This window comes from Arabidopsis thaliana, chromosome 4 (assembly GCF_000001735.4).
Source record: "Arabidopsis thaliana chromosome 4, partial sequence".
Lineage (NCBI taxonomy): Eukaryota > Viridiplantae > Streptophyta > Magnoliopsida > Brassicales > Brassicaceae > Arabidopsis > Arabidopsis thaliana.
Window position 1 is genome coordinate 9,752,351 of NC_003075.7, and position 18,936 is coordinate 9,771,286.

Consider the following 18,936-nt stretch of genomic DNA (forward strand, 5'->3'; position numbering starts at 1 on the left):
AAGAAGGAAAAGAGTCATAGATATTACCATGCAAAAATATGGAAATTGTAATATATATACGTGATTCCCATATTATAAGATTAGAGCTTTTTCCGCCAAACTAATTTATTAATTGTAATTATTGATTACAAATTTATAGATATTTCAAAAATGAAGTCACAAATGAGAAATGAATCAAATGAAACAATCTATAGAAAACAAGATATTATAAAAGTCAATTAGTCAGAGTTTATACATGCAAAAAAAAAAGAGTCATGGAGCTTTCAAATATTAAGTCACAAATAGGATATAATCGAGACTGCTAAAGATGTTACGGTAATAAATCCGAGCATATTACATGCCATTGAAAAATAATACGTTCTATGATAAAAAGTCATTTGATCGGAGCTTCGTGTTATGTGTTCTCTGTTCTTTCCATATTGATTCGCCTTTACATGCGATTTTTGTCTCAGTAGCCGCTAAATAAGGTGATTGGTTAGAATTTAGAAATATCAAGAGTTGTATTAAAAAACAAATAAACGAATGAATAAATTTTGCTCGAATGTGAACATAAAATAAGCAAAAGATATAGCATAATTCCACGTCAGCATACAACAAGCTGACCCAAACAGAAAAATAGAATTCAAACAACGGTCAATTGTGGATAACCAAACGGTGGGTGTGGAGATAACGGCGATAAAAGCGGCATGCTCAGAAACTCCGTCAAATCCCAGTCATCTATCGCCGTCAAACCTGACTCAACATTCTCGCCGCCGCTAACGTCGTAACTCTCCTCCGTCTTTAGCACTTTCTCAACCACCGTCACTTCCTCCTCCTCGCCGTCTCTCTTCCGTTTGTTGTACAGGCCACGACCATCTTCAGCGCGTGGATTCCACTTGTCAACTTCAAGCGGGAAATTCAGAATCGCCTTTGATCCTCGTAGTCTAAACGCTTCTTTGTCGTAAGCTCTAGCCGCTTCGATCGCCGTCTCAAACGTCCCGAGCCAAACACGAGTTCCACGACGAGTCGGGTCTCGAATCTCCGCCGCGAATTTCCCCCACGGCCTCATCCTCACTCCTCTGTAATGCCTCTTCTCCTCTGCTGCTACAACCGGTACGGGAAGTTCCGGTTTAGGATTTCCGGTTGCGAATTGAATCCACTTGGTTCGGTTCGGTGGTGCGATCTTCAACGGCGGTTTTCGATTGGATTGAACAGTAACGCGAGGAGGATTCGATTGGAACGTGAAGGAATCGTTCGATTCAGATGGAATTTCAGATTTCACATCGAAATCAAAAATCTCCGGTTTGGGAGTGACGAGATCGATTATTTCCGGTTTGGTTTCAAATTCAGAAAACTCGAAACCGGTTTGATCAAATGACGTGAAATCGTTCATCCATCGATTGGTGGTGGCAGTAGTAGGCAACGGAGACAATTCGTCGAGGAGATACTTCTTGATGAGGAAAAGAGCTGATACTTCGTTTGGTGTAGCCATTTTGGAGGAAACAGAGAATTGAAGAGGAAGAGGGATTTGATTTGACAGTGGAGAAGAGAGAGTGGAAAGGTGTATTTATAGGAAAGAGTCAAGTCAATGAGAGACTCTTTCAAGGCAACATCCTCAGGATTTTTTAAACTTAAAATCTAAAATTATCAAATGCGGGATGGTGTATGTACACGCGTGTTTCACCGGTTTTACACCGTTTGATTAGATTATAAACCCCTCGTCAACGGTTTGATCGTGTGGTTCATCAATGGCAGCTGGGGTAAAAAAACAAAACACAAATATTTTAATTAGGCTGCGCTCTAATATTGGGTTTCTTTGGCAGATGATTAGACAAGAATTTATCGATTCATGTTTATCAAAATATTAGTACGGTTTAGTAATAGTTATTATAAAGTACCTTTCGTGTTAATATTTGATTAATTTACTACTCGTTGTGAGAATTCTTCGCATGCATGCATTTGCAATATCAAAATTTAGCGGCCGTATCAACTCAATGTTTGGATAAACACACGTTTTTATATAAAAACTTATGATAGTTGCAAAATTTGATGGAAGAAAAACACTGGTTTTACTTCACGTACGTCGGATGTTATTTTTGTTTTTGGATTAAAAATATTTTAGTTATGAAGACTAGATTCTCTTTGTCGAATGTCGACGATGTTTTCGTATGGTCGCCAACATTTTGTGGACAAAGACCCATGGAATTCTCGTATAGCTGCCCAAAAACATTTAAAAAAAAAAAGTCCAATAATTTCAAGTTCAACCAGTAATTTGTTCATCCAATCTCTACATAATCTTTCGGGATAAAATATCCATTATTTTTGTTTTATACATCTCAGACCAGAAAGCTGTTTTTATTTCAATGATCAACACTATATATATGTTCATTTCTAGCTGTTATATAATCACTGAAAACTAAAGTGTTGTTAAAATGTTGCCGAACATAGTAAAACATTACACCGATAAATATACATTTTTATTGTGTCTACGGGTACAAGCTACAAAATTATAAGCTTATCGCTTCATTTGTAAGTGAATAGATATTACCTTACGTATAAAACATAAACTAAAACGCAAACACACAAAAATGCATGCATAATTAGACTATCAGAGGAATCGTAATATTAAAGTTATAGTCTCGAAAGATAAGGGCTGCGTAATTAGCGGAATCGTAATACTAATTAAGTTCTAGTCTCAATTATTCTACAATAATTATAACCAAAAATATATATTTTACAACAACAAACCATGTGACCACTTTTGGCTTTGGTTGCTGCTTTCGAACGTGATATATCCATTTTACGTCTTCGTACGAATGTGCTTACTTCATCATAGATATTGATTCATACTTGAAACTAATTTACAAAGCCTAACACACACATATGCAATTTTCTATCAGTATGACAATTTATACTATATATATGAAACATATTGCTCAAGGCTTATCCTAGATGTAGGTTTAAATGAATCTTCTAATATATTTTTCAAATCAACGTTTTCACTTATTTAAAACATTTGTAAATAATTTACATGTCTAGTTCAGCTCTGTGTGTCTGTCCAGTACTTATGTTCTTATTACAAATATCTTTGTTTCAAGGGAAATATCAATGGGTATTGCCCAGACGAATCCATAATTAACTTCTCAATAATTACAGAGTATTCATGTTTACTAATTCGTTCCTACAAAAAAAAATGTTTGCTATATTCGTTCATGTTAGCTATAGTTTTTCAAGTTTTTCTGGAAATCTAGGATGTCAAAAACTGAAAGAAAAAAATCTAGTACTTAAAAAATCAATTATTGATTGATTTCTTCTTATCATTAGTCTTTAATTTTTATATATATATATATAAACATGCATTATACATATTTAAACTGGGATAATGGTACCGTTACACCAGAGTTGTGTGTTAGAAAACAGCCAAATGCCAGAATCCACAACAAATGAAAACTTAGAGCCTAGAGGTCCACATGTTTCCAAAACTAGGCTTATGTTACGTATTTGAGTTTAAACTAATTTCTAGACTCTTTGTTTAACTGAGTCTAGAGAGGATGTCAGTTAGATTCTTTTTATTTAAAAAAAAGTCAGTGAAGAAGTTCGATTATGTAAATATCGTAAATGTTTTTTTTTTACAACAAGAGACATAAATTGTAAACTACCCTTAAGCCTCTAAAACGTAGTTAACGAAATTAGACGAGATTAGTATTAACCACTATACAACATGTCCTACTTTCATACTATATTTTCTTTATTAAATTTTTGTTAATATGTGAGATTTCCTGTTCTAATTTAGTTATTATTCTATAAATTTTCTAAGAACCAAAAGTTTTCATATGTTTAACGTTATTATTCTATAATTAATCATCATTTTAATTTACCTTTGTTAATTTTTTGTTCTAATTTAGTTATTATTCTATAAATTTTATAAGAACCAAAAGTTTTCATATGTTTAACGTTATTATTCTATAATTAATCATCATTTTAATTTACCTTTGTTAATTTTTTGTTCTAATTTAGTTATTATTCTATAAATTTTATAAGAACCAAAAGTTTTCATATGTTTAACGTTATTATTCTATAATTAATCATCATTTTAATTTACCTTTGTTAATTTTTTGTTAACATGTGTGATCGCGGTCATAGTTCAGTTAATAAAATAAGAACGAAAAGTTTGATCGTATAATATACTAGTTCATACTTAAATTGTTCTTCTCGAATTCCATTCAACAAAACTATTCAATAACTTCCTTAATAGAATATTTATTTTTTGGCAATTGGACATAAATAGTTACTCTTTCTGAACAGTATACTACAATTAAGTTGGAATATGTAATTTCTACGAAGGTACTATAATACTATTCTATAAATACTTGTGTGTAAAAGTAATCAAAATGCATGTATCCAGTCTATTTCAACCATATGATTGAACACGTGCATTTCTTACATTTATCTCACTTTTATATATATGGTGTACAGTTTCAACTTTAAAAACTGAAAATTGTCAAAAGTACGAATATTTAAAGAAAATGTTTGAATGCTTTTTTCTTTTCTTCTGGTAAGTATGTTTTTGTGTTTTGTTAAAATATAAAAATGAGAATTTTAGAATTTAAAAGGATATATAGTTAAATTGGTAAAGATCTTAGGCGAAATTTAGAGGTTGTCAGTTCGAGTGACGTTTGGAACGAAACTAACATTACATGCTTTGGTTTCGAATCTGGAGGAATTACGGATTTCGGCCCAAAACCTCATAATATTCAGGAAAAAAAAAAAAAGGATATTTTTTTTTTCTTTCTTGAAACACCATTTCTATTAAAAGTAGTTTTCTTATGCGGGGAAAATGGGATAGTTTTCTTAATCTTTCAACGTACCAACAAACTTTTAAAAGTATTCTTTGTTGCCAGAACAAAAGTATACCATCTTTGTCGAAGAACTCAATTGCAGTGGGAATGCACGTGTGGTTTTGTTTTCACGTACACAGATGTTTGTAGAAAGTTTGAAAATTCTTATGGTCAAAAGTCTCACACGACCGGATTTGGTCAATTTCAAAGCTGATGTGTCATAGACTCATTCACTCATATGCTTCCCCTCTTTCAAATGTATACCATTTTTTTTTGTTAAACTCAATAAATTATTAAGAGAAACTCAAACTATTAAGTATGTAAACTAATGTCTTATATATTCTAATTTTTTAACGTATCTTTGTTTTAACGTATCTTTTAAACTACAGATTCGGATGATTACGAAAATTAATAATTATGAATATTCAAATAAAATGGACAGTAATTCTTATATAAAAAATCCTTTTGTCAATAATCTAACCAATGATTCACTCCAAACTCATCTGACATCTCTATAGGCCCTTATTATGATTGGTATGTCCATTTTGGAAGTCGTCATGACTTATGAGCATAAAATGAATACATGAATACATGTTTTGCAGTTTTTTTTTGCTTCTTAAACAGTTGATGTCTTTAATTTGTTTCTTGTAAGTTTAAGATGTTATCTATTTATATACCTTGTTTCGAAATTTGATTGTCCCATTATGTTTCTGACGTGGAATTAAAACCCAATGAGAATGGGGTCCTCCTGTTAGATTTTCCAACAACGATAAGAATATAGAGGTTGATGTGATTTAAAACCAATAGAGGCAGCGCAATTGAGTAATCATCATCTTACCATCCTTCCTCGAAGTAGTCTTCATTGCAAGTTGGCAAAAGCGAGAGACCCACCCATTCACTTTTTAACTTTTAGTTTAGCTCGACATGAGAGAAATTATATTATGAACAACTATCTTTAGTTTAGCTCACATGACGGGGTTTTTTTTTTGAGAAAAGAAAATTTTGAATTTTTGGTTTATCATACAGGAACTATCTTTCTCCGGCGGGAATTTGGAAGTCATTATGCCCATTAAGGAGTCATAATATATATTTGTAGTTATTATTGTATCTGGTGTCAAACAAAAATTAATGTTAGTTGTACATTGTGAGATCTAAAACCTCGAGAGATGAAGTCTTAGTAATGTTTGAACAAACAATAATCACGTTTTCCATCAAATTCGAGCATTTAAAGTTTATATTACTACATGCCCCAAGATGATACCGTCCATCTCATCCGAAAATATTTCTGAAATTGCGCTAAGACAACAATGTTTGCTCAAATTCGATCATTTAAAGTTTACAAATCTCTCATCACTCTTACAAACTTCTCACACTAAACAGAGGTACATATTTTCTTATAAAGACAAAAGGTTCGAACAGCTGGCTTCTCAACTCGAGTTGTTTGTCAGGGCCTCTCTTCACTAACTACAAGTTGGTACTTCAAATATTGGTGGCTAGCTTCACGTGATATTGTCTACAAATTAAACCCATGAAAAAGCTGCATTAATTGTTCCAAGTGAACCCTGAGGAGTGTCAATAGTCTTTGCTTTAGTGTGATCATTAAACCAAATCTCTAAATTCCTAATTTGTACTAACATTTGGAACGTATTTCCTACTCTTCTCCCTGCTCCAACTCCCAAAAATAAGATTAGTTAGATTTCTATAACTAATATACATGTATACTCCCAAAAACAGTAAAACCATATTAATAAAGCTAATTTTGCATAGATTTATTTCGGTAAACCGGCGGTTCAAGTTGGGGAAAAAAAAGACAAACGGTCTAAAGTCATCCAAAGACAAAAAACCAAAGACAAGTTGAGAGAGACGAGACCAATCACAACATTGCTTCGTAGATTGCGTGACATCATCCTTGACGGCTACTTTCATTTGTGTCTTATTTGGATAAAACGCACGTGTTTAATTCACGAACCTTCATAGCAATAAGAAATTTCCATTACTTTCATATTTTCAACTTTTTTTATTACCCATTACATGCTTAAAATATTAATTCACAAGTCTTTGTCAAAATTCAATATTTTCCAGGTTCATGAACCCTTTTTATCTCAATCTACTCTATAATATCTCCCTATAAATTACAACAAAACCTCTTTATTTTTCATTCACACCGGACATTTTGAAATCTCAACAAGAACCAAACCAAACAACAAAAAAACATTCTTAATAATTATCTTTCTGTTATGTCGATGACGGCGGATTCTCAATCTGATTATGCTTTTCTTGAGTCCATACGACGACACTTACTAGGAGAATCGGAGCCGATACTCAGTGAGTCGACAGCGAGTTCGGTTACTCAATCTTGTGTAACCGGTCAGAGCATTAAACCGGTGTACGGACGAAACCCTAGCTTTAGCAAACTGTATCCTTGCTTCACCGAGAGCTGGGGAGATTTGCCGTTGAAAGAAAACGATTCTGAGGATATGTTAGTTTACGGTATCCTCAACGACGCCTTTCACGGCGGTTGGGAGCCGTCTTCTTCGTCTTCCGACGAAGATCGTAGCTCTTTCCCGAGTGTTAAGATCGAGACTCCGGAGAGTTTCGCGGCGGTGGATTCTGTTCCGGTCAAGAAGGAGAAGACGAGTCCTGTTTCGGCGGCGGTGACGGCGGCGAAGGGAAAGCATTATAGAGGAGTGAGACAAAGGCCGTGGGGGAAATTTGCGGCGGAGATTAGAGACCCGGCGAAGAACGGAGCTAGGGTTTGGTTAGGAACGTTTGAGACGGCGGAGGACGCGGCGTTGGCTTACGACAGAGCTGCTTTCAGGATGCGTGGTTCCCGCGCTTTGTTGAATTTTCCGTTGAGAGTTAATTCAGGAGAACCCGACCCGGTTCGAATCAAGTCCAAGAGATCTTCTTTTTCTTCTTCTAACGAGAACGGAGCTCCGAAGAAGAGGAGAACGGTGGCCGCCGGTGGTGGAATGGATAAGGGATTGACGGTGAAGTGCGAGGTTGTTGAAGTGGCACGTGGCGATCGTTTATTGGTTTTATAATTTTGATTTTTCTTTGTTGGATGATTATATGATTCTTCAAAAAAGAAGAACGTTAATAAAAAAATTCGTTTATTATTATATTTAACCTTCCAATCATTCCATTTATTAGTGGAATCAAACTTTTTTCTAAAGAAAACTATAACATTCGTAGAAAACAAATCATATTCCAATTACAAGTGGGATCATTTTTGTTTAGGAAAATGATAACATTTGTGAGAAAATTCAATTTTCTGAATTTTTAATACATAGTAGAAGAAGATATGTAGACAGATACATATGTACAACACATGAAATTTTTGACTTTCTGAAATAAATTAGTACAATCTTTGTTAATGCTTAAGCAAAAAACGTCACCACAGTTTTAATTAGTTGGTTCGTTAATAACTATTAGTGTTTTAAAATATTATTTTACAACTATTTTAAAATTTATCTGGTGTATTGTTGATGTTAACATTATATTTATTTTAGATGTATCAGTAGACAACCCAATTATTGGAGAAAAAGACAGTCAAATAACTAACAAAAAACAACAACTAAATCAAACAAAAACTGATATAAACATACGACCAAACAGGAGATTCTGATAGAAAGATAACAGCTACAAATAGTAAAGAGATAGTCCCAAGACAACCATAAATAGTATCTTCGACTCTGTGCTTCAAAGGAGCTAGAGAGAATCCGCTGCTGCTACTCTTACCTTGTGGGAGTTGCTGTTCAATATCATTCACAAAATCACATCCCAATCATATGTTTATTTATCCATCTCAGTGTGAAATATATGCAATTAAAAATGTATCACGATATATATATTCAGCTAAATTATCGATTAAAATTTATATATCTATCCACTTTTAAATTTCTTCAAACTCTTTCATGGAGGTTTAAAAGTCAGGAGATATATTTAGATATTTTTCTTGCATCATCTTCAATATCTCAACTCAACTAGAACATTGACTTAAATTAATTTTATTTTAATATTTGAAAGAGTTTTAGACGTAAACTCGAGCTTCTCTCCTGTCCACCGATGACTTTGAAAAGTCTAATAACTATCTTAATTAGAATGATTGCTTTCAAATAGTATGTATATAGGAAGATATATAAAGATATACCTGAATAATCTTGGTAACATTAGTAGCTCCATATGTTTAAACTTTTGGGGGATATCATACTAGCTAGGAGGAAGATAGGTCAGAAAATACAATTTTGAGGGCATCTTCTTCTAAGATAATTGCAAGCTGCACATCCTCTTATTGGATTCATTTCTTAGATATATACTTTTTTTTTTTGGAAAAGTATAGAATGATCTTGCTATTCGTTACCCTTAGTCTTATAGGTTAATTTATGTGTCGGTAGTTTCATTTTAAAGTGTAAAAATTACCAATTTCAATTCAACGGCTACTAAGGAACCACTCGTTGATCTCCTCTAAGAAATAAACAATATAATATCTTATTTTATCTTTGATTTTCAATATATTTGACATTTCAGTTAGTTAGAATATTGGTAGTGAGTACTATATTGACGATAACGATGATGTTGCCGGGAAAGCAATGTTTAGGATTTTTTATTGTCATTTTGATATTATAATTTTTTTTTTGAGTTAGTTAAAGATTAGGGACGAAAAAGATTAAAGATATAAGACGCTTTTTTATGCTACCATCACTCCGATCAAAAAACAAAAAGAACTAGATTATAACCCGCACATATGTGCAAGGTTTTATATTTTAAGAAATATATTGAAATACATTTTTAGTGAAAGATATTATAGTTTGTAAATTATAATAAGCATAGAAAAGTATATAGTGTTATTTATGATAAAATAGATAATTTTTTTATTAATTTATATTATTTGTATTTTATTTGTATTTTGCATAGTAAATAGATTTTTGGATTTGTTTCGATTTGCGGAATAATATAGAGATATTTAGAAAATCTGTGTACTTTTGTTAGTTTGATGTATATATAAATTGATTGTTTTTGTTTAAAATTTAATCAATTAGATGATATAATGTAAAATTTACTCTGTGGTACACTGTTGGTCGATTTTTCTTGTAACTAAAAATTCAAATTTTAAGATATAGTTGTTTTATAAATATTGTTTATATTGTTTAGTGTTTAAGATTGTATAATTATGTTATAATTATTAACTAAGATTTCACTCATAGATTATCGTCCCATATTAATATCAACTCAAACTCGTTCCACCATATAACTTCATTCCGTAAAATGAAAAATTATTTTGTTATTTTTAAATATTGTTATTGTAATATATAAAAAATCGAGGGATTGACATGTGGTACATCTTGGATTAATATATTTAAAAATAATTTGCGATTTATAAATTTATGATATTGTAGTATATAAAACCGATTTTTAGTGTATACCTTTCAATAAGATATAGTTTTTATAATTAAAGTATAATAGTATTTGGTTTTTATATGGTTAAGTAATAGTATTTGGTTTATTATAAACTAATAAATTTGTTGATTTTAGTTAAAAATAAAAAATCAAATTAAGTTATATTTGTTTTGTTTATTTTTTAAGATTGTATAACTATCATCTAGTTTCTTGTAATCTAATGTTGATCCTGAAAGAAAAATCCATAAGAATACGCATAAATGGATAGTAATATTAGGAGATAAACATCATTAGAACATGAAGTAATTTACTTATGAATCTCTATCTATTGTTCGAAAGAATCGATATTCTATATTGATTGTGAGGCAATGTGAATGTATGCATAACATTTATAATTATAAGAGATAGATTGTATGCAAAATTAGATTTTAATTTGGATTCAATCTTAGCTTTACTGAAAAAACTAAGATTATACACTTGTAGTTTGATTGTTAATTTAAGAGTTTCACCTGTAGTATACTATCTTGTATTAATATCGATCTAAACCCGTCAATTTTAGGATTTTCCAGCTTGTTAAAAATTGAATCACATCATACACATTAAAAATCTAATATCCTATTAATTATTGTAGTATATAAGATTATAAATTTTCAATATAATATGTATGAAATTGAATATAAATATTTCAAATTATGACCTGTTACTCAGTAGAAAGTTTTCTTAAATCTATTTTCACCCGTTATAATATTTTTTCATGTATTGAACAGTTTATATTCGTTTTTAAAAATTTAAATTATGGCATATGCGAAAAAACTCTAATTATTTTTTTATAATGATGATATTATTTTTTCGCAAAAATAGAATCATATAAAGATGAGAAGTTAACTATAATAATTAATAAAAAATTAATATGATAATTTAGATATCAAATCTAATTTATTAATTTTAATTGTTTACTTTTTTGGAAATTAATAATGTATTTCGTTTTTCTAATTAAATTAAATTAATTGAAATTTAGATATCAAATCTTATATGTTGATTTTGATTGGTTAGTGTTTTTGGAAATTAAAAATGTATTTCGTTTTTTAATTAAATTTAATTAATTAAATTAGTATTTGACTTTTTAATCCTTAAACAGATAAATTAATTTACTATTTAAAATTTTATTTCTAATGGCATACCTATGTAATTATTTACAAAAAGTAAGATTACATTTAAAATGTACTTCCCAAATAATATAGTAGGATAATTGGATCCCTATCACCATTATTTTTGTCAACTGTTAAATTTATACTTAGTCAACCCATTTTTAAATTTTTTAAACCTTGTACCTTTCACATTAGTTGTTTTATAAATAAAAAGATCAATTCAATGCTAACTATTTCGTTGGTCGGGTAGCATGCATATAGCTCACGGCCTCAATACCGAACACGAATTCGAATACCGACTATTGCTTATTGGGGAGGTGCTGGTCTCTGAAAGACGGTTTTTTATCCGCTCTTGTCTCGTCCATGAAGAATATGACCCTGGCCATTAACTTCGCGTTAAACAAACAAAAGTGTGATTTATAACGTTGATCAAAAGCCAAAATGTAGTGTTACGTCTTAATATCCACATAGTTTTCACATACCTATAATCAATATTCAATATGAGAAGTTATACATACAAACTCATCTAAACAGAACCCGAGAAAACAAAATTCCTAAGTTTATTGATAGTGAAAGCAAATTGTTCATATAAAATAGATAAGAAATTACTAGAGAAAAACACTATAGAATTGATATTGTTTATAAATAAAAAGAAGAGATTTAATAAGGGCAAGGACCAGGCCCACCATATGTAATGGTTTGTTGATCTTTCAAATAATTCAACCTAAAACAGTAGGGTTTTGGCGTATCAACAATCATCTCCAGCTCACTGATGGGATTGTTCTTGAAATTGGCATCAACATATTTCATGTCTTTAAAATACGAGGATTTACTTAGATCATTTCCCTTATCTGGAAACTTTCCGTTGCCCATCGGAGCACCTCCAACCGTTAGCCCGCCGTAACGGATTGTATCAGCTCCCAATCCTAAGTGTGAGAATAATTCCTTAGGCCAATATCCAACTAACGCACCAGAATTCATTAGCATCCAATTTCCCGTAGGTCCATCCTGACAAATATTTCCAAATAACACTATGAACTTATTTGTATTATAGTTTCTTAATGATATTTCAAATGTAAATTAAGTATGTAACAATGGTCAATGGAGAATATCAAATTATAAGTACATGATAATGATGTGACTCGAAAATTTCAATATTATGATTACATCCTATTTTGTTATGTAAGAGTACAAATTAATTAAACCCAAAATCATTAATCTTAGCTTTCATTTAATAAATTATGTGTCAACAAAGAGAACAAGAAATCATTATTCTGTAAATGCCCAAATTGTTTAGTGAATGGTAAAACTGTAAAGTCCAAGAAAATCTCATTGTTAATTTTCTCAATTTCTATTTCTTCAGTACCACATAATGCACTTACTACTATACTATAAACTTTAGTTAATTTAATATGTATATAGTATCATATGATTTACCCGAATAATAGATAGATTTGCAGCTACTTGTCGTCCACCATAAGTAGATACTTGGTCAAAAGGTTTGCCAGGATACAGATCTGAAAAGTGTTGTATAAATCCTTTGCATACTGTATTATAACATCCCGTTTTATAAAATCCATCGTTCTATTCAAAACAAAAGAAAGATTTCTTTTATATATATTAAATTTAATGGAAATATATACACTATACATTATTTAATATTTTTGACATAAATTTTTTCACAGTTTTCTTACCGACCAATAAGTCGTGAAGTGAGTCTTGTTATCACCGTAAAACTTTGGTTCTATCTAAAAGCAAATGAAAAATAAAAAATTAGTGGTAGCCAAAGTAGGTTTTACCCTTCTTAAAATTTTGGTTTACAGGGGAAAAAATTGACTTGTTCTTGTGATGATGATATACCACATATTACCGTTTTAAAATGTAAGATAAATAGTAAATAGTATTGTTTTGCCCAATAAAAAATAGTAAATAGTATAGTAAAAAAGTGAATCGTAAAATGGCGAAACCGGAACAACACTCGTAAGCTAAATAAACATAAAATTGACAACTTACCGCCCAGCCAAATATAATGCAGTTGAGTCCTTGAGGAGCCCCTTTCTCAATCCAAATATTACTTCTTGTAGCTTTTCCACTGAACGTCGGATTATGTATGCTTAAGACTGCACTCGCACCATGGTATTTTTCACTTGCAAATTTTGTGTCAAGTGTTGCATGCTATAAACAATGGGGCCAAATTTGTATATATTAGAAAGAAGAAGAAAATCAGTCATCAATTATTAGTTAACAGTTTCGATATTCGAAAATACATTAACGGCAACTTGAGCATTAAGATTGTTGGCGTTGTTACGAAATTTCTGGATCGGGACCATCCCTCTCGGACATATAGTACTTCTCCTTGGTGAGCTCATAATCTACCAACAAAAAGTATTAAACAACTTAGTTACGAATTCACCAAATACATGAAAAACAAAAGTTTCGAATTGTACCTGGAGTTTGTGGTGTTTCAGTAAAGGATGTTGTAGTGAGGGCTGCTTGTAGAAATCGACACACTCGAAAAACTGATCATCCTTTGCATGAGTTGTTGCCACAAGATAGAAGAAGAAGAAAAGAGACAAGATCATTGAGTTTTGGAGATGCATGTTGATCACTTTTTCGTCGTATTTTTGAACTTATAAGATGTACTATATTTATATATGGTTCTAAAATTTTATCAATGTGGAAAAAATCAGATAGATGTTATTTAGTATAGAAAGGAATCCTACGTAGGGAACATGTCAATAATGAGTACAATCATATAATTAAGTAATTCAGATTTGTTTCCAAATTTTGGTGTAACGATTATTAGTATGAGAAAAATAAAGCAATGTAAAACATGAACAATGGAAACTAACAAATGTTAGAGCAAGATAAGCTGCTTCATTTTTATGAGGAAAATTTCAGGATACAAATTTTCTCAGTTGATTTTTTCTTCATCCATTACCTTTTTCATTGAAGATTTTTTTCTTTATTAGTAGTATTTTCATAACACATTCCTTTAAATGGTTAAGCATGGAAAGATTGCTATTACTGTAAAAGCAACCAAATGTATCATGTTGTAAATAGTTTTTTTTCTTCCTTCAATAAGTTTTTTTAATAGTTAGTAAATAGTTTTTTTTTTCTTGTATTAATTTTTAATTAGTACTTTCTCACAATCACACATAGATAACTAGTTATACTGGGAATTATTGACTCTGCTTCCAAAACGCCATGAGACAATAATTCAATACGAATCTGATTTTGTGATTCGATTCATTTGTGTTACTGATCTAGGAATGCATTCTCTAAACCATGATCATCAACTGTAATTTGTTCAGAACATTGAAAAACAGAATCCGAAGATATAAAATAGTCACAAACTCAAAAACAAGACTTAGGAGTTTCGGTTATTTAAAAGACCCTCAGGTTCTCTTAGAGATGGCTATCAGGTTGAAGTTGAGAGAGCCCGGATTCTTCTCGATCATCTTCTTTATCACTTTTGTTGCGTCCTGCGAAATTTAATATCACCCAAGATATACATCAAACAAATTCAAATGTTTACCAGTTTGTCTAAAACAAAACCATTGCATATTCACAGGATTCATTCAACGTTCAGGTAAATCTACGCTCCAAGAATTAAGAGTTTTTATAGTACCTTCAGGAGGGTAGCTGGAGAGGAAGCACCGTGTGAAATCGGTCCTGCCTTTCTTCCATCAAGTTCATAGAGCTCACCTATATTATATGATCATGAAAGCAGGAGTGTCATAATTTAGTGTCAATTCTGAAGTGAGTTTGATTTCACTATTCTCATTTTGGTGGTTGATGTGAGAATTTGTTACCTTCTACACAAGCTAAACAAATGAAATGCGTGTCTGCGTCTTCTGAAGCCTAAAGATGGATAAAAGTTAATACCAATGTTAAAACAACCGTAACACCTAAACAAGTTACAGATACATAAGCATCAATGTGAGGTGAGAACTTACAGGTGTATCACCAGCTATAACAGCTACAGAATGAGCATCTTCTATTTGACTGTCATTCTCGAGAAACTTGGCACGCTATCAAAATTTCCATAGAAACATTAGACGCAAAGCAAACACTCAGAATTGTAAATTAGATAGATAGATAAGATAGAGAAACACCTCCATAGGAGTCATGTTGGCAGTGGATTTGAAGAATCTATCCAAGAACGATCCGTCGGCTTAAAAATAGCAAGGAGAATGTAACAATCAATAAGAATTCATATCCCACGATTAAAGAAGAAGCATGAATAGAGTATGAAAAACTCACAGAGTTTGATTTCAGAGGTAATATTCCCAATAGCATGAAGAAGACCAATGGTTCCACAAGCATTACCAACAGTTTGTTTCATAAAGTAAACTTTATCGCTATGCACCTACCAAATTCATCAACACAGAACCAAAATAAGAACTAGATTACATAAACAAAGGATCCTTCTGATGTAGAACAAATAAGAAACTTACCTTTTCCTTAATTTCCTTGTCTTGCTCGATTCTCTCTTCTTCACTCTATAAAGCAAGATCACAAGGTATCAAATTGAATCAATACACAGAATCATAAATTGGGGTTCCATTGAAAAATCAAACAGAAGAGAACCTTTTTGGTGATTGGGTAAAGGAAGAGAACAGCAAGAACAGGCTTTGGAACCATCTCTAGAAGTTCATCGTCTAACCCATACACATCATTGCACTCTGCTTCATCAGGGGCAAGACCAAGTCCCCAGAGATACTGTACATACCCGATAAGGAGGAAAAATACATAAATGACCTAGATTCTTCCCGATTTCGAAATTCCGGTGATCGGAGGAGTAATTTGCGGAAATAGAAGGGAAAATTGGAAAAATAGGAGAGTGGAGCAATACCTGATTCATAACATCTGGGTTAGATTCAAGTGGAAGCCATCTCTTAGATGAAGAACTCTCGCTTGCGGTCGCCATCTTAGGATCTTTCTCGTCACTATCGATCGAATTTTGCAGAAGAAATCAAAATCCTTCTATAAGAAAACAACACTTCGGCTCCAAGATACGAATCCCTCAACATCCGATAATTATGCAATGGTTCCTATCTATTAACGGGCCTGGCTCACTTTAATCCTTCTATTAACGGGCCTGACCCTCTTTAATCCTTCTATTAACGGGCCTGACCCACTTTAATCTGTCTATCCCCTTCGTATGCAATTGTTATTTTCAGTTGCCAACGAATCCAAGTTGTCCGATTTTGGTAGAAAGTAAGTCAACTAGTCAAGCATTTTAAACTCATTTGATCTCAATTGGTTAGCACTTGTACAATAGTCAGGTGGTGAAATTATGCCTTATTGCGTGTTATCCATGATTATCACTATCGACAATATGATTCGATTGTATGGTCCATTGATCTATAAATGTGGATTCTCTAAACCATGATTACCAACCGCATATTATAATTCGGAAACAAGAAAAGAAGATTCAGAATGTACAAAAAGAGAATCCGAGTAAGTCATTGACTCAGAAACAAGACTTAGGAGCATTGCTTCTCTTAATAACAGCCTCAGGCACTCTTAGAGATGGCTGTCACATTGAAGTTGAGAGAACTCGGATTCTTCTCGATTATCTTCTTTATCACTTTCGCTGCGTCCTACGAGGATAATATCAAAGCTATTCAAGTATATACCGGTTTGCATTTCCTGGATTCTTTCACCGTTTTGATAACTTTAAGCTTAAAGAGTGAAGGGTTTATACTACTTTGATAATTCTTAAGCTTATAGAGTGAAGTGTTTATAGTACATGCAATAAGGTAGCTGGAGAGGAAGTACCATGTGAAACTGGTCCTGCCCTATCTCCATCAAGTTCATAGAGCTCACTTGCATTATATGGTAATAGAGTGTCACAGTTTAGTGCCAACTTGGAAGTGAGTTTCATTTTGGTGTTGATATGAATTTTTTTTACCATCTACACAAGCTAAACAAATGAAATGCGTGTCCACCTAGTCTGAAGCCTGAAGATGGGTAAACATAAAAAAACCAATGTAACATCTAAGTGAACAAGTCACAAATACATTAGCATCAACGGGAGGTGAGAAGTTACCGTTGTATCACCAGCTATAATAGCTAAAGAATGAGCATATATCTTCTATTTGACTGTCGCTCTCAAGAAACCTTGCTCGCTATCAAAATTTCCATAGACACACACATTAGACACGAAGCAAACACTCTAAGAAAGATCAAATATATAGGAGAAACAAAAGATAGAGAAACACCTCTATAGGAGTCATATTGGCAGTGGATTTGAAGAATCTATTCAGGAACGACCCCTCAGCTGAAATAAGAAATCAAAAGTGATAATCGATAAGGATTAATATCTTTAGATTAATGAAAGGAACAAATAGAAAGCCTGAATATAACTCACAGAGTTTGATCTCAAAGGTTATATTCTCAATAGCATGAAGAAGGCCAATGGTTCCACAAGCATTATCCACATTTTGTTTCATGAAGTAAACTTTATCACTATGCACCTACCAAATTCATCAACACAGAGTATGAACGATACTTAACTACAAAGACAAGGGTTCTTTTTTCATAGAACAACCCAGATGTTTATCAGAGAGAAGCTCATCCTTTCCTTGATTTCTTGGTTATATACATTATATATATAAAAAATATGATTAATTTTGCTTAGAAATAATCTTCCTTTAAGAAAAAATGAAATATTTACATGAAAATCAACCAAAATGAAAGAATTTTTATACATTATATAAAAAATAATATTTTTGTTTCAATGTAGGTGGACAACTTTTATCCTATGTAGTTTAAATTAACTGTGTATGGGGGTCAAAACTATAAAATACTAGGTCATTATAATTATTCCTAAGAAAAAAATATAGTTGTTTTTATTTTATTTTATAGAGGTCAATTGACCCCCATAATACTGCACTGCGTATATATGTTTTTGCATTCCGAATTTTGTTTTACCTCCGTATCATAGAGACTGAAATATATATCGGGTCTTGTTTACACAAAAAATCTTAAAAATAAATGAGGTTAATTATTATACAATATTTAAAATGAAGAGACGTATCCAGTAGCATATCTAGAAATTGTTGTTGTAGGGGTCAAAAGTTTTCTTTAATATATAAAATAATATACATTATAGATATTAAAAATATTCTTAATTTTGCTTAGAAATAATCTTCCCATAAAAAAATGAAATATTTACATGAAAGTCAACCAAAATGAAATAATTTTTATACATTATATAAGATTAATATTTTTGTTTCAATGTATGTGGATAATTTTTATCCTATGTAGTTTAAATTAACTATGTATGGAGTCAAAACAATATAAAATACTTAGTCATCATGATTATTCTTAAGAAAATATAGTTGATTTTTTTAATTTTATAGAGATCAATTGATCCCCATAATACTATACTGTATATCTTTTTTCGTAGGATTTAGAATGGAAAACCTTTTGGAATAATTCACCAATTTACAATTCATTTTATGATTTTGCCATCACAAACGACATCAGAGTAAATATGACTAACGGGCCCGGCCCAATAATTCAAGATTAGTTTTTTTTAAGGATTTCTAGGGTTTTTA

At 31.7% G+C, this 18,936-nt stretch overlaps 4 protein-coding genes, 1 non-coding gene and 1 pseudogene across 6 annotated transcripts; 1 reads left to right on the plus strand and 5 right to left on the minus strand.

Annotated features, from left to right (window-relative positions):
• Positions 1–473: 473 nt before the first annotated feature.
• Positions 474–1,811, minus strand: ERF6 (ethylene responsive element binding factor 6). The gene has a single exon (NM_117854.3). The coding sequence runs from the start codon at positions 1,469–1,471 to the stop codon at positions 623–625; it is 849 nt and encodes a 282-aa protein (NP_567529.1). The 5' UTR covers positions 1,472–1,811; the 3' UTR covers positions 474–622.
• Positions 1,812–6,852: 5,041 nt separating this feature from the next.
• ERF-1 (ethylene responsive element binding factor 1) lies at positions 6,853–8,041 on the plus strand. Its single transcript, NM_117855.6, has one exon. It carries the CDS (start codon positions 7,055–7,057, stop codon positions 7,859–7,861), a length of 807 nt encoding a protein of 268 aa, NP_567530.4. The 5' UTR covers positions 6,853–7,054; the 3' UTR covers positions 7,862–8,041.
• A 337-nt stretch (positions 8,042–8,378) lies between these two features.
• Positions 8,379–9,127, minus strand: AT4G02985. The gene is made up of 2 exons (NR_143994.1): positions 8,971–9,127; positions 8,379–8,571 (listed from the first exon to the last, which is right to left on the minus strand). It is a non-coding gene; the product is annotated as an uncharacterized misc_RNA (transcript).
• Positions 9,128–12,025: 2,898 nt separating this feature from the next.
• AT4G17505 (carboxyl-terminal proteinase-like protein (DUF239)) lies at positions 12,026–13,965 on the minus strand (the record flags this gene model as incomplete). The annotated part of the gene is made up of 6 exons (NM_117856.1): positions 12,026–12,373; positions 12,803–12,949; positions 13,060–13,113; positions 13,379–13,540; positions 13,633–13,737; positions 13,813–13,965. 6 exons carry the CDS (start codon positions 13,963–13,965, stop codon positions 12,026–12,028), a joined length of 969 nt encoding a protein of 322 aa, NP_193483.1.
• A 578-nt stretch (positions 13,966–14,543) lies between these two features.
• On the minus strand, positions 14,544–16,481 carry UCH3 (ubiquitin C-terminal hydrolase 3). The gene is made up of 9 exons (NM_117857.3): positions 16,224–16,481; positions 15,959–16,090; positions 15,826–15,870; positions 15,632–15,737; positions 15,484–15,542; positions 15,325–15,399; positions 15,181–15,229; positions 14,997–15,073; positions 14,544–14,850 (listed from the first exon to the last, which is right to left on the minus strand). Exons 1-9 carry the CDS (start codon positions 16,296–16,298, stop codon positions 14,764–14,766), a joined length of 705 nt encoding a protein of 234 aa, NP_193484.1. The 5' UTR covers positions 16,299–16,481; the 3' UTR covers positions 14,544–14,763.
• Positions 16,482–17,126: 645 nt separating this feature from the next.
• AT4G17512 lies at positions 17,127–17,850 on the minus strand (annotated as a pseudogene). Its single transcript has 5 exons — positions 17,746–17,850; positions 17,596–17,655; positions 17,422–17,502; positions 17,281–17,331; positions 17,127–17,198 (listed from the first exon to the last, which is right to left on the minus strand).
• Positions 17,851–18,936: the final 1,086 nt, after the last annotated feature.